The 14,660-nt window shown below is 45.1% G+C and overlaps 1 protein-coding gene across 2 annotated transcripts in view; it reads right to left on the bottom strand.

Moving 5' to 3' along the window:
- Positions 1-14,660, bottom strand: part of adkb (adenosine kinase b) — a 107,891-nt gene that overhangs the window by 18,008 nt on the left and 75,223 nt on the right. For both annotated transcript variants that reach the window (XM_056430225.1, XM_056430226.1), the window contains exon 7: positions 12,816-12,986. In XM_056430225.1, coding sequence (XP_056286200.1) covers positions 12,816-12,986 — 171 coding nt within the window. The remainder of the gene's footprint in view (positions 1-12,815; positions 12,987-14,660) is intronic.

Raw genomic sequence — 14,660 nt, 5'->3', positions numbered from 1 at the left:
AGTTGCAAACAGTGGAGTAAAGTGGGATAACATCACGATAATCCAAAGATATTGTTACATTTCCCCATTGTGCTACGTTGAGTAACTCTGGTCATTCATCTAAAAACAAACACACACACACACACACACACACACACACACACACACACACACACAAAGTGTGTTGAACTTTCTGGCCCCGTCCACTTTGCTGCTCTGCATCCCGGGACAGACAGTTCCTACCGGCCATAACCATTAACGCAGACGGACTCTTAAACCGTGGTGGATGAGGACACCTGAACGAAAAAAATAAACAAATAAAATTAGAGAAGTTGTTATTGGCTCATGGTAAAATATTGCCAGTTACAGACCAAAGCAAGCATTTAGTTTTTCCTCCTCTGTGAAACAAGCTGTTGAGCATATGTCACAGCAGGAGTGAGACTTGAGGAAAAAAAGAAAACAAGAAATCCAATTTCGGTGTTTCCCCAAGAATTTGAATCAAAGAGCAAACCTCAGTGCTAAGGTTAATAAAAGCTGATAAGCTGAAAAGCATAACTCCCCAAGGCCATTCGGAAAATAGACATTTGCTTGACCGTTTTACCCCGAGCTGATGCCGAGGCAGAAATTGAATTGTATTTGACATCGTGTGTGTGTGTGTGTTGGGGGGAGATGAGATACAAAGAAGGCTGCAGCCCTGACAAGTTATTTACAACAACACCCCTGTTTTCTTCTTCACTTCTGGGCATTTCAATACATGTTCATGTCAAAGACATCAGAGTTTCACGCTCTCCACCTTTTAATGGAGAACTGACTCCCACCACCGTCGCCTTGACTCCACAATGCGATCGTCGACTTAGTCGGCGAACTGGACCGATCAGTTGACTTTGACAAATCGCCTCCTGTGGAAACCTGTCAAGCTAAACTGAACGCGACGGGGGTCATGACATCTAAAATATTTCAGCCAATTAGCAATTTCTGACACGGACGGTTTTATTTACACACAAACGGTGGCAGACGACGACGTCCTCACTCCCCGCGCGTAAGTGTAAGAAGACGTCGCTGAAGCGAGTCGAGCGGCTTCCGCAAAACGCACATTTAAAACAACATCTGGTCGTTCGGCTCAAGCGCTTCCAGCCAGATTACAACCGCATACATTACAGGGTGACGGCTGGGGGCGGAGAGCGAATAACTAATCGAGGCGATGGCTTCGGCGGGGATTGTTAGTGCCCTTGACTTTGGCTCCGGGGTCGAAGAGGCCGACTTCTCTTGGCTGTCAGGCCGTCAGCCCCCGGTGCCGCCGAACGGGAAGCCGCCACGTCAAAGACGCGTGGGCCGATAACGACCGCAGGTGACTATTAATACGATCACGCGAGCCGATAGCCTCGCTCGTGCTGGGCGGAGGGAAGGCGGCCGCCTGCTACTGTGCGGGACAGATTAGGAGGAATAAATCACCTGTACTGAGCACTCCGGTAGCTCCCAGGAGAGAATGCAGCAATCCCGCTCAAGCATGACATGCCACAAACACGAAGGTGAATACACACGCTGCAACACACTGCAGAGAGGCAGGAGTCGCTTTTATTGCCTCTGGGAATTTGCTCAACAGCAACTGATGGCATTTTACTTTCGTTTTTACTTTTTACCGAGCCATTAAGTGGCATGTTTCATCTCTACTGAGCTATTTCCATCCATGGGGGTGTGATGGCACAGGGCTTTTGTGATTTACATCACGCACAGACTGTTGAGAACTTCCCAACGCTCGCAAATGTTTCACGTTAAATTTGTCCGCTTATCAGTGTTTCTCGAATGTCTCGACGTAAAGACGGCAAAGCAGCAGGAAAACACCTGCTGGCAATTAAGAGTTTTACATTTCTAAAAAGATTCTATTCGTTGCGCCTATGCTTTAACTTTGTCCGCTGCTCAGCAGATGGTGTAATGTTGTGAGACAGGGCATTTACATTAACAACTAGAATGGGCACTCGGTAGAGCGCATACCTTCGCATATCACAAGATTGGGCATTGAATTATGAGCATTAGTTGCATGCCAATTGGATAAAAATTGACGTGCTATGGTAAAAAGAAGATTTTGACCTTTTCATGACCTTGACCTTTGACCCGATTGATCCCAAAATCTAATCAAATGGTGCCCGGATAATAACCAATCATCCCACCAAATTTCATGCGATTCAAGAAGATGTTGACCTTTTCATGACCTTGACCTTTGACCCGAGCGATCCCAAAATCTAATCAAATGGTCCCCGGATAATAACCAATCATCCCACCAAATTTCATGCGATTCAAGAAGATGTTGACCTTTTCATGACCTTGACCTTTGACCCGATCGATCCCAAAATCTAATCAAATGGTCCCCGGATAATAACCAATCATCCCACCAAATTTCATTCGATTCGGTTTAAAACTTTTTTCACGGCGATCAAAACTTTACCTTCCGCATTTTCAATGCGAAGGTAATAATACCGTCTGCGGTGCATACGATGGTCTTCATTTTCAACTCCTGTCAAACCCCTTTGCTCGCCTCAGGATACGTGTCTTATATCAGGCGGTGTTGTAACCGGCGATGTCACTTCCAAGTCCATTAAAGTTGAATATCTGTTGAATAATTCATTCAAATTACATTTAAATGTTTTGTATATCGTTTCCAACATACTACTGCTGAACAGTGAACACTTACGGTTAACGTATATTAAAACTAAATGTGTTTGATGGCTGAATAGCTCTGTGTTATGAATACAGAGTCTGCATAATGTTTCTCAAAATACTGGAGAAATTTACAACAAACTTTTCTTGCAGGCAACAAGCTCGAGTATAGCATTTGCAGGAAATCTGTATTTAACGTATCTTCCATTGCGACTATAATTACCTTCGCATTGAAAATGCGGAAGGTTATGTTTTGATCGCCGTGTATTTATTTATTTATTTGTATGCGTGTTCCTCGCATAACTAAAAAAGTATTAAACCGAATTGCATGAAATTTGGTGGGATGATTGGTTATTATCCGTGGACTATTTGGTTAGATTTTGGGATTGGTCGGGTCAAAGGTCAAGGTCAAAATCTTCTTTCTACCATATCGCAGTAAATTTGTATCCAATTGGCATGCAACTAATGCCAAAATGTTCATAATTCAATGCCCAATCTTGTGATATGCGAAGGTATGCGCTCTACCGAGTGCCCGTTCTAGTTGTGTATGTTTTTGTCACACTACCTTATAAACTTAACTAACTGACTAACTTTTAAAACCAATTACGTAGCCACGAACAAAACAACTGCTCAGCCGATCCCGCCTGCCTGAGCCTGTGTTTACAATCACTTACCTACTGATTACTCATTTTTTAGTCCCTCTGATAGGTAAATGTATTACGACACTATTTTCCTCTTAATAAGAAATACAGTAAGTAGGATCATTACATTGCTTTGGGGGCCTTTTGTTAGTTATTTCAGGGAACTTTGACTTATAATTGTTTGTTTTGTTTGTGTATTTTATTCAGTCAATCAAATACAATACAATATTATTCTATATAATATACAAAAGAGAAAGACTGAAAAAGTATAGGTAGAAGCAAAAAATGCTTATAAATTCCTATCCTAAATTAAAATCAAATAAATCAGAAAATTAATATAAAATAAAGAAAAAACAACAAAGAAAAAAAAAAATTATATATATACATACATACATACATATACATACATACACATATACATACATACACACACATATTCATACATACATACACACACACACATACACACAGACATACTTCCACATACATCTTCCATATAAATACTATAATAGTAACATGATTACATGCGTGTCCTCACTAAACATAACCATACATCTACAGCTTTTTGAGGCCCTTTTCGTCGGGGGCCCTATTGCCTCTGGTCACGTCTATCCCTCGAGTTTCTTCACGTGAACCGGAGTGTATTTCGCTCTCGTTTCTGAATGCGAGTAGCCTTTGGTGTGCGATGCAACTCCTGTGTGTTATGGCAGGCGTATTGCCGATGACGCGAGGAAGCGCGGCGTCGAGGGCGAAGTTGTTAGTGCGAGCGCTTCTCGAGAACGCCGCGAGCAGCGCCACCGCGGGCCGGAGCGTCCGGCCGGCTCTTGGCCTCTTTTCAACCGTCACTGCGCTAGTTCAACCAGAATCAAGGAAATAACCCCAACAAGTTTGTGGAGATTTGTACAAACTCATAAAGCAGGTGCAGAGGTTGACTTACGCTCACATGGGACACGTTTCAACAGTGGCAGCGGCGGTAGCAGCTTTGTGCTAAGGGGGAGTTAGTTATCAGCCTGATGGCCTTATCAGCACTGAGGGCCTCTATCACACATCTCACCTCTGGGCGCTAACAAGGGGTCGGCGCGCAACGTCGGACCGCCAGGGACTGGCCGTCTCTCAAGGAACGACGGTGGATAAAGGAAAGACGGTGGATGAACGGGACTGCTCCAAAGCAGCTTCCTTCTGCCACAGTTTAAAGTTGTATTGATTGTCTGGCAATGTGTTTGGTCAAGGTCCACCTGATTGAATTTTTCAGGATCCAGGTCTTCTTTTTTTGGCCACGGTTATGAAAAGCAACTGAGTTGCAATCTGGATTCCAGCATGTGTTTTGGGCGCAACAGCGAGCTGGAGAGTTGTTCGTCGCTCGTGGAGTTTAAGTTCTCTCAATGCACTCTAGTTTAAAAAACGACATAAACAAACACACGATCATCGGGCAAAGTTATTCTGTTGTTGTTTTTTGACATGAAATGAACAGGCCAAATTTAGTAAAACATGTTTGAAGCTTATTATCCAGTATATTACAATAATCATTTGGTTGCAGGCGCCGCCAACAAAAGGTCAAGAAAGCATCGTGCTTTTTTTCTGCAGTGAATGGTTGAGAACAATGACCACGCCTCCTGTGTATAATACACATGTGGGCATTTGGCCTGCTCTATTTACCCCCTAATGCGAAACAAAGATCTACTCTGGAGGGACTTGCATGCTTCACACAATGTAAAAACCCAATGAGCGAGAGAGAAAAAGCTCTTAGAATAATTTGAACCATTTGTGTGCACAAAGGACATGATGGCTTTGTCTGAATAAATTGGCCGTACAGAAATGTAGATAGTGTCCAACGTGTCGATGTGGCATAAGATGCCCGTTTGCCAAATGAAAAGCTGCATGGAGGGCAGGGGCCTCTTCATCATTTCACATTGATGCACACAGCCAACATGCGACAGATGTTGCACGCAGAGTGAAACCACGGCGCGGCGGTACTTGCGTGATGCAATCCAAAAAGTCACAACAAATGACAAAAACAATGATTTCATTCACTTCAAGTGGGAGCGACGAGCAAATTAAGCCTGTAGGTTTCATTATCCGTGGCGTGAAAACAAATTAATTTGCTATTGCCGGGTGCGTATGTTATGCTTGGTCATTATGTCTTTGGCCCTTTCTTGTTCGGAGTTTTCGAACCGTGAGGAAACATGGGAGAGTTCTCCAAAACGACGCTGGAAAACATGACGGTATAGCCGGGACTCTGGGAATACAATCGCGAGTAGACAAAGGCCGGTCCTCCTGCCAACTCTGTGTGGATAAGAGGATTGGAGATGGGGAGGGAGCAACCAGCCAAACTCGGAGCAGCAGTGATTTGGGGGGGAGGACGGGCACGAGTGCTGCAAGGCTATCTGGGAAACCCGCCGCTGTTCAGACTTTTGAGAATCTCTCTCGCTGTGACGGAAATACACTGGCCGCAGCTCCGGCAGAACGTGGGCACTATTGATCTGCTCCCAGCGCAATATCTCCTCTTACATCCCTCATTATTCTCCTTCAGAGGACTCCGCCGTGTGCCCTGGATGCAGGCTGGCAGGCTGGCAGGCTGGCTCTCTATCCGCCTCCTTGTTAAAGATGCTCTGTGGTCTCACGTTTCACGTTGCACTGCCAAAGACCCCCCTCTCTAAACCGGGGCATTTTCAAATATTTCATGGTTCAATCCCAGGGCTTCGGCACGGCACAATTACAGTGGTTAGTGGGAGTCCTCTGGTGGAGCCACGCTGGCTCCCAAAGTACCATGACTCGCAAACAGAGAGGCCAGGAAAAACAGAGGAATGTTGGCGAGATCACTCTTCTTCCACGCCGAATCCTCTCTCTGCCTCTCGACGCAGAAGAACAGTTTCATTGAAGCGGTTGCCGTATCTCGTCGCGACACTTCATTTGATCGAGTGCCGGTTCACAAACCTTTTGGCCCTGTGAACCTTGAAAGTGAGACTGTTTAACTTTTGAAAGAAGAAATAACACAAGCTTCCTCTCGCAAATGCAAAGGCTGAATTCAAAAGGCAATAAAATGCTCTCTTGCTCCATTTGATGCACTTTTGCTCGTTTAGCCTCACTTTTAACTTCTAGCTGCTAATGCTAGTAATGCTACACAGAACACTTTCGGTAGATATTGCTGCATAACTATTAGTGACTGACTTTGCTGACTTTGTTTGCTACTGTTAGACTGCATTTTATGTCCATTTTTTCAATTGTTTCAACACAACAATAAACCAAGTAAACATCAACAGCCGTTTCCTGCTGCTGGCATGGATGACAGGATGTTCCAAAGTGGCGACTATACACTTCAATTATAGTTGCTGTAGTACATAAAATAAGTTTTGCGGGTTTCCTCTAATGCAAAAGCATTCGAGACATTTTCATTTGCAGTGGACCTAATGACAAACGTTGCAATGGTGGATGCAAATGACCAATTTGGAGTGTTTGTGATGTTCAGGAAAATGTTTAAATTGGACTGTCACTTCTTTTCTAATGGCGGTGCACCTCTGATTGCGGCCACTGTGTCAACATTGCTGCGCAGCCAAATGCTCTTCCTGGGGATTTCCTCTACTTGCTTCCAGATTGCCTAATGATGATGTCATTCAGTGGTTCCCAGCTAGTGGGTCACGGCCCCAAAAATGGACCTCAAGTCCATTTTGAGTGGGTCACGCGAGTATGCGGGTCAACCTTGTCGAGAAAAAAAAGCACTTGGATTGCCCTGTTCTTGTCATCACGGCTGTGTGCATGTTATATGTAATATTAATGAGGGCAAATGAAAACATCCTGGATGTGGTCACACCGTACACCCCGGCACGTTCGCTCCGCTCGGCAACAGCCAACCGACTTGTGACTCCGTCACTTCGAGCTAATCACTCGAAATCCAGACTGTTTGCTGTCCTGGCTCCTCATTGGTGGAACGAGCTAAAAACACATCTTTTCCGACTATATCTGGAGTAAAACCCAGATTAGCACTCCTGTGGCACTTAAATGGCTCTTATTATGGTACTTTTGTAGTTCGACTATGTTGAGGAAATGTTACTTTCTGTATTCTTGTTGTTCTTAGTTTGTACTTGAGGTTGAAATGCACTTATTGTAAGTCGCTTTGGATAAAAGCGTCTGCTAAATGACATGTAATGTAATGTAAAAAACAATGTACTCATTGCTGCATAGAGTTGATGTAACATCAGATTAATGCATGAAACAAACACGGGGGCCGGAGCCAATCCCATCTGACATTGGGCGAAGGCAGGGTACACCACGGACAGGGCGCCAGACCATCGCAGGGAAGACTCATATCAGGCATCCTATTTTAATTCTGTTATATTTAAATAGTCTTGCTTTATTTGCAACTGCCTGTCGCTGTTAAGCTAATAAACTCTCCCCATCCACATCCGTCAGGCTCCCACCCTACCATTATTTAAGCAAGCCCTCAAAACACACCTCTTTCTAACCCCGTTACCCCGATACGACTCATACAGCTTCTCCAGTTTGTTTTCCTTTCTTTTTGTTACCTATGTCCTGTTTGTTCGTTTTGTCTGCTTTCTTCTTGTTACCTTCGCATTGAAAATGCGGAAGTTTATGTTTTGATCGCCGTGTATTTATTTATTTATTTGTTTATTTATTTATTTATTTGTATGCGTGTTACTCGCATAACTCAAAAAGTATTAAACCGAATCGCATGAAATTTGGTGGGATGATTGGTTATTATCCGGGGACCATTTGATTCGATTTTGGGATCGATCGGGTCAAAGGTCAAGGTCATGAAAAGGTCAACATCTTCTTTTTACCAGAGCGCGGTCAATTTCTATCCAATTGCCATGCAACTAATGCCAAAATGTTCATAATTCAATGCCCAATCTTGTGATATGCGAAGGTATGCGCTCTACCGAGTGCCCATTCTAGTTTTGTTCTGTTTGTCTCTTGTTCCCTGTAAAGCGTCTTTGGGTCCTTAGAAAAGTGCTATAGAAATCTGAATTATTATTATTATTATTAAGAGATAAAAGAAAAAAAAACTATGTGGAGCAGACATTTTGTCTTTTTTCAGCATCTTGCGCCCTGGCTTTAGGAACCATTGATCTGGCATTCAACAAAAAAACTTAAAATAACAAAACAAGGCAGCTTTTGAATTTCGCAAATGATCACAGCTAATGTGCGCCATGACTCACTGTGACTGCGCGTCACACTGAAGGTCAATGTACTCTGGTGCTGAGCGGAAGGCATGCGACTCATCACAGAAATAGCACATTCAATTAAAATGAAGTTGTGAAAGACACAAAAGGAGAGCAGCAGCTAATACTTCATGTCTCTTCCTCCAATGACACGTCGTGATTGTTCCGCTTCGCCAGCTTTGGAGACGGCTCCGTGCTCGTCCTCCCGGTTGACCCGTGGGGCCTCGTGAATAAACACACGGAGGTTAATGTCTCGCGTTCGACCCGGTTCTCTCCCGACAGCTCTGACACGAGGAGAGCGGGAACAGCCTCAAAGGAAAGCGGTTTCGGTAATTCGCTAATCTGGCTCTCACATCTCTTTGTTTTAGGCAGCGAGGCAGGACATTTCCCTCAAGCTACCGTCGAGAAGTACATCTCGAGTCCGCTGAGGGTGAGCTGTCAAGGGGAAATTATTCCTCCTTTTCTTATTCCCCGTTTTGTTGTTGTTTGTTTTTTGGTGGTGTCTGTTGCAAGAACACCCTTCATGCCCTAAGGGGCCTTTAGTGAACTTGCCGTCACCCACACATACTGACAGCAGCGAGCACGTACTTCCACGGTCCCGCTCACGTCACCGAGGAGATAAACAGCCACGGGCCTCGCCACAGAGATAAGACTTCCGAAGCAGTCCGTCAAACAAACGGAGCCAAATGACGAATCTGGAAAGATGTTAAGAAATGACGCTATATTGCCCGTGCATCTCCTCCGCCTGCCTATTTTTCCATCCCCGCTAACACACACATAGTATATACACTTGTACACGCACTTCAGCCTGTCCTGGAAAAATCATTAGAGCCCCCACCACCCCACACACACACACACACACTGCATGCGGATGGAGAGAATCGGGGCTGAGAGCCAACATGCCTGAGGGGCTTTTCATGACAATAACCTTCTGTAGAGCTGCTTGTATCCCTCCACCTAGATCAGGGAGGGGTGCTGAGCGATGGATAGGAAAATAAGCGAGATAACCATGCAAAATATTAGGCGAGGAACATTAACACAAAGTACAGAGGAGGAAGACATCCGTGTCATTTTGCTCTCATGGCCCGGAGAGATGGCAGGCTAAATGCTCTTTTAAAACAGCTTGAGCATTGAAATGATGATGGCTCCTTTTGCCTCAGCAAAGCACATTAATACGTAGCCGAATGCCATTTCCACTTTTGTTAAATGGCTCACCTATTGAGTATTCAATTACAATGGCTGTCTCTCGCTTGGAAGATGGGGCCGGGGCCTATAAAAATAAGCTCCCTCTGAGTGTGGAGCTGCAGAACGCATTGGACGGCGATGGAAGGCACGAAGAGCTCCTGTATGGGGGTGGTATCTCTAATGTTGACGGCAGGGGAATGAGGAGGTTGTTGGGTATTGGCTGTCGGGCAAAAAAGACTAAGCTGCTCATCTGCGGTGCCATTTCATTAAGGAAACATATTTTTAAACCATTTGCGCGGACACAAAAAAAGAGCCAAAGTACAGGAAATTATCTAAATTGAGAAAACCATAAATCCTGGCTTTAAACAAAATCAGTCAGGGTGATTCATTCAGTCTTGATTAATCGTTCCATTTGTCTGTGATATGTCTAAAATTCCACAATACAAATCCACCAGTAATAGTCCAATCCCCCCACTATTCTGTGGTTTTATCTCTTTTGCTCAAAGAGCAAAAAAGCAAATTGTGGCTAATTCTATCGGCGAGTCCACTGGCATGTGGTTTTTCCAGCGGTAATGATTCACTCATTCGGGCCTAATTAACTGCAGCCATTAAATGGAGGGAAATGTAATGCCCAGGGTTCCATGTCATGTAGTCAGAGGAGGACAGCACAGAAGGACTCAATTAGGCCGGTGCCGTTCCCAGGTTATCACACGACATGTTTGCCAATTAAATGGAGTAGCCTCTGACGTCCATGTGCCTGTGTCGGCACCATCTCAGGCCAGAGCAGCGCTGGAACGCCGTCACGTGACTCTCCGCCCCCCGAAACAGACACTACACTATGCCCCAAAAAGGCAGTAATTACAGGATGGATGGGAGACTGTTATATAAGTACGAGGCTTGCCGATAGGCCAGGCAGAGCCTGCTGATGCCAGGTTTCAAACAAGTACCAGCAGGATTGAGTTACAGCGGAATTATCGAGCGTAGACTCAGTCGGGAACAGAGAAACATTTCAACATCAGAAGCAAAAACTAAAACAAGGGAAGAAACGGAGGCTATTGACATTTCTTTGGAGTCTGTTGCTCGACTGTTTCGGAATTTCAAAAGGATCAAAAGGGAATTGCGATTCCGACTGAAATACGATCCCAGTCATGACAAATAATGTGGCACTCAATTCTCAAAAACTTCAATCGTCCCAAAAAAAAACACTATTAGTCACTCTCAAAACATGAGATCGTACAGCTGCTTTTAACATATTTCCCCAAGTGTGCTTAGCCCTGTATCGCGACTCAGTACGAGTGGGAGAGGAAGGCAGAGACAGGCAGACATATTAGCCCCCCCCCCCCCCCTTATAGCACACTCTGCAAGGCAATAGTAGTCAGTCAGCATGATCCCGACTGTCACTGACTTGTTATGAAAGCATCGCAGGCTGAGGCTGATCCATCACTTTGGGGGGCGGAAGTCGGGGTGAGAGGACGGCCGGGGGGGGGGGCTGGAGGGGGCGAGCGTGGGCGAGGCAGCCCTGCTGCCTGTCACTCACCACGCACCACTGCATGACCGCCGACCTTGTCTGGCTTGTGCACAATGGGAGGTCTGGGGCTCGACTGTATGAGCAGTCATTCCCTGCTCCCTCCTCCCAGCAGCCACCACAGAGGAAGGCCAAAAGGAGTCAAAACACTCTGGACAGGCATTAGTCCTGTATGGACCCTGGAAGACCTCACTGCTTGAGGCATCTGAGCAGTGAATATCTGCTCTGTTTCCTCCCGCGTCTCGTATTTTGGCGGTGTCAGCCGGGTTCAATTCCAGAGAGCAAGCCCCGACATAGACTGCACAAGATAATCTCCTTCAACAAACATACATTGCAATTATCCACAGTCATTAAACTGTAATGACTGGAGGTGTGAGCAAACTTCTTAAGCAAACAAGTTACAGTGCCACCCGACCGAAAATACATAACGCCTGCAAAATGTACACCGTAGTTTCGGAGACAGAATCGTGCCTCACAGCAATTAGGGAGCGAGAGAGATGTGCATGTGTAAAAGGGAGCTTTTGTGCTGGGAGAGGAAAGAAAAGAGGAAAAAGCTGAAGTCAGCAACAGCAATAAATCCTCAAATGCTGAGCAGTTTCTTCCAGTTCTGCCCTGGTCTGCGGACCTCATCTTTAACCCAGAGTCGGGGCTCTGTTTAGTAGCTTTAGCAGTGGGGAGGAAACCTCAGCCCCCCCCCCCCCAACGGTTCAGCTTGTCCAGGCGGGGCCTGTTAGAGGACACTTACCAGCAGCACCACGGTCTGTTACCACAGCTTGACCTCCAGCCAGCGACTCGCTTCCACAGCGGCGCGAGAAATCAATAGATCAACCGGCATGAAGCGGTGACGCAATCGAGGTGAATGATCGCCGGGCTAATTCTTATTCATCCCTTTATGGGGCAGTGATGAGTGAGAAGTTAAATGAATCCTGAGTAAGGAACGAGAGCACTGAGTGGAGTGAAACGGTGGACATGACATTTTGAATTTGTCTTGAACAAGGTGAGAGGATAGACAAGGTACACATCACTCAGAGGGCACACGCCTCCACCAGGACTCCACAATCCTTTAAATATGCTGTATTATTAATGGAAGCATTGTGAATGAATGCATTTAGTCTGCATCAGGCATGTTTGATTGTTACTTGGAGAAAGTCGTAATCTTGCCTGGGACTCAGTGCAAGGATGAATTGTGCTAAAGTAATAAAAAACACACACTTAAGACTATTGAGCTTTTTCAGTTTACATCAACTCGGCTATGTCTATAATTACTTTGCATATTAAAGGTAAGAGGTAAGGCGTATCAAATTGTTCTATGAGTAGTGTGAAGCTGTAGCTAAATGCTAATTTGACCATGTCCATGTATTTAAAGTAACCCTCGAGCAGCTATCCGGTTTACAGTGTCCACCCTCTACGTTTAGTGTGTTAGCATGCTAAGTACTTTTGACATTTTGCTCACAATGGCCAAACGTTTGTTAAATTCACACCGAATAACCGAAAACCAAACCAGATGATCACAACTGAAAGTAGAGCCTCCCTTGTGGAGATACATATACGCACGCACCAAGAAACACATGTACTGTACATCCTAAACGAAACAATGTGTTGGCAAACAGAATATTCCTCCTAAAGAGGGCCGACGTGCCTTGTTTCACTTACCGTCTCGTTGCCAAACAAGATGTCGACGTAAGGCATGACCTTCATCAAGGGCTCTTTGAAGAACTGGCTGATGAAAGGTGCCGAGAGGTTCATGCAGAATATTTTGTTGTTATCTGAAGCGTGCTTCGCCACCTTCATGATGGACTCCGGGGACACGGTGAGGAAAAAACCCTGAAAGCCAGAAGAATGTTGACTTGCAAGCAGTTCGACCGACCTCAACATGGCTCAGATGAATTCATGTGTACGGTGCAGGCAGCATTATGTGTAGAGGAAACACAACATGAGCAAGAATGGACTAAAAGCCCCGATGGGCTGAAACACTTTAAACTGCTAATTTGTGGGTTTGAATCCTGACAGGGCAATTTTGGGTTGACACGGCTTGGTGTTATTGAAATAGAACACAGGAGCCACGGGAAGAAGAAGACAAAAACAGCGGCGGTGCTCAAACATGTATCTGAATGGGTTTTTTAGAGGGAACATAGAGCAACAAAGAAGAGGAAAAAGGGCAGGACAAAAATTAATCCATCCAGGACAAAGCCTGTGGCTGGGCTCCACGGCTCATACTGGAGGAAGCAACATGCACGTATCCGATGATGGGGGCGAACAAAAGTCTCGTCTGGACTCTCCTTACTTGGAAACAAGAGAGGCAGGTCCACTCATTGTGTGAATGAATACAAATCAGGTAAGAAAACACCTTTGTGTTTCAGGTGGAAACCTGAAGCGAGACTCTCCTGCGAGCCACACAAAAACACTCATCCTTTGATACTGATCTTCTAAACCTTGTTTTTCAGCAACAAGCTGCTCTCGACAACCACTGTGTCACAATAGGGGCAGAGTGGAAAGGAAAGTTTCAGCACAGCGATACGTTTAATCTGGCTGAAAAGCTTCCTTTGAGGGCCGCGGCGCGGTTCTCATTAAAACACGATGACATTTTCGGCGGCGGAGGAGCGAGCGACCTCCGTGAAAAAGGAAAGGGTATAATACCGATGAATAGAGGGCGACTGTGTCGTCAATCACATGTACAAGGCGTTACAATGCGGCCGTGCTGAGCAGGTGAATTCTTTATTGCGCATTCACGACGTCGTTCGCTCTCCGCGAAGATGTTCTTGTCCCGTGTCCTGTGTTTATTTTCTATCGCGACGTCTTCAGGCCCAGGTCGGCGTGTGGTTTGCTGTGTCATGGTACCATCTGTTGAGGACTAAAAAAGGTGTTTTCAATGGAACTGGGAGCACAAAAGGAACTCACTCTGGGCTAATGGCCCATCACTGACCCTGACATTTTTCTTTTGTTCCGTGCCAACGTGTCAGAGGAAGGGAAGATTGTTTTCGGACACAAATGATCTTTTTTTTTGGTAGTTGAAAATAAACTGTCATGGTTACCGTAATGTTAACACTGATCAAAGGCCAGCGGCTCGATCAAATATCCTGAGGGGTGGTGAACTTTAAAAGCCATGCCACAGCTTCTCTAATCACACACTGGCTCTGTGTAATTTACTTAGAGTCTCACTACTGCAAGTGCCAGTGCCATCAAATTAAACAGCTCACAGCTCACAGCGGTAAAACATGAACTGATTACTGAACACATTATATACATGTAATTCTGAAAACAATTCTCCAACACTTCTTTCTTATTTGAGCACGTGTGTCCATTTTAATGGGATGAAATGCATTTAGAGTGTGAATGTTTAAAAAAAAAAAGAAGCTAATACAAACAAATATAAAATGAAGCACTATTACATTACACGCTGAACTTTAAAATTCAACATCATTTCATATCTGAGGAAGTTGTTTCGCCAATCGGATCTTTACGCTGATGATCAGTCTAGTCAGACAATGACCGCACAGA

The sequence above is a fragment of the Pseudoliparis swirei genome, chromosome 13 (genome assembly GCF_029220125.1).
Source record: "Pseudoliparis swirei isolate HS2019 ecotype Mariana Trench chromosome 13, NWPU_hadal_v1, whole genome shotgun sequence".
Lineage (NCBI taxonomy): Eukaryota > Metazoa > Chordata > Actinopteri > Perciformes > Liparidae > Pseudoliparis > Pseudoliparis swirei.
The sequence above is the reverse complement of the archived record's forward strand: the minus strand, read 5'-3'. Positions and strand labels throughout refer to the sequence as shown.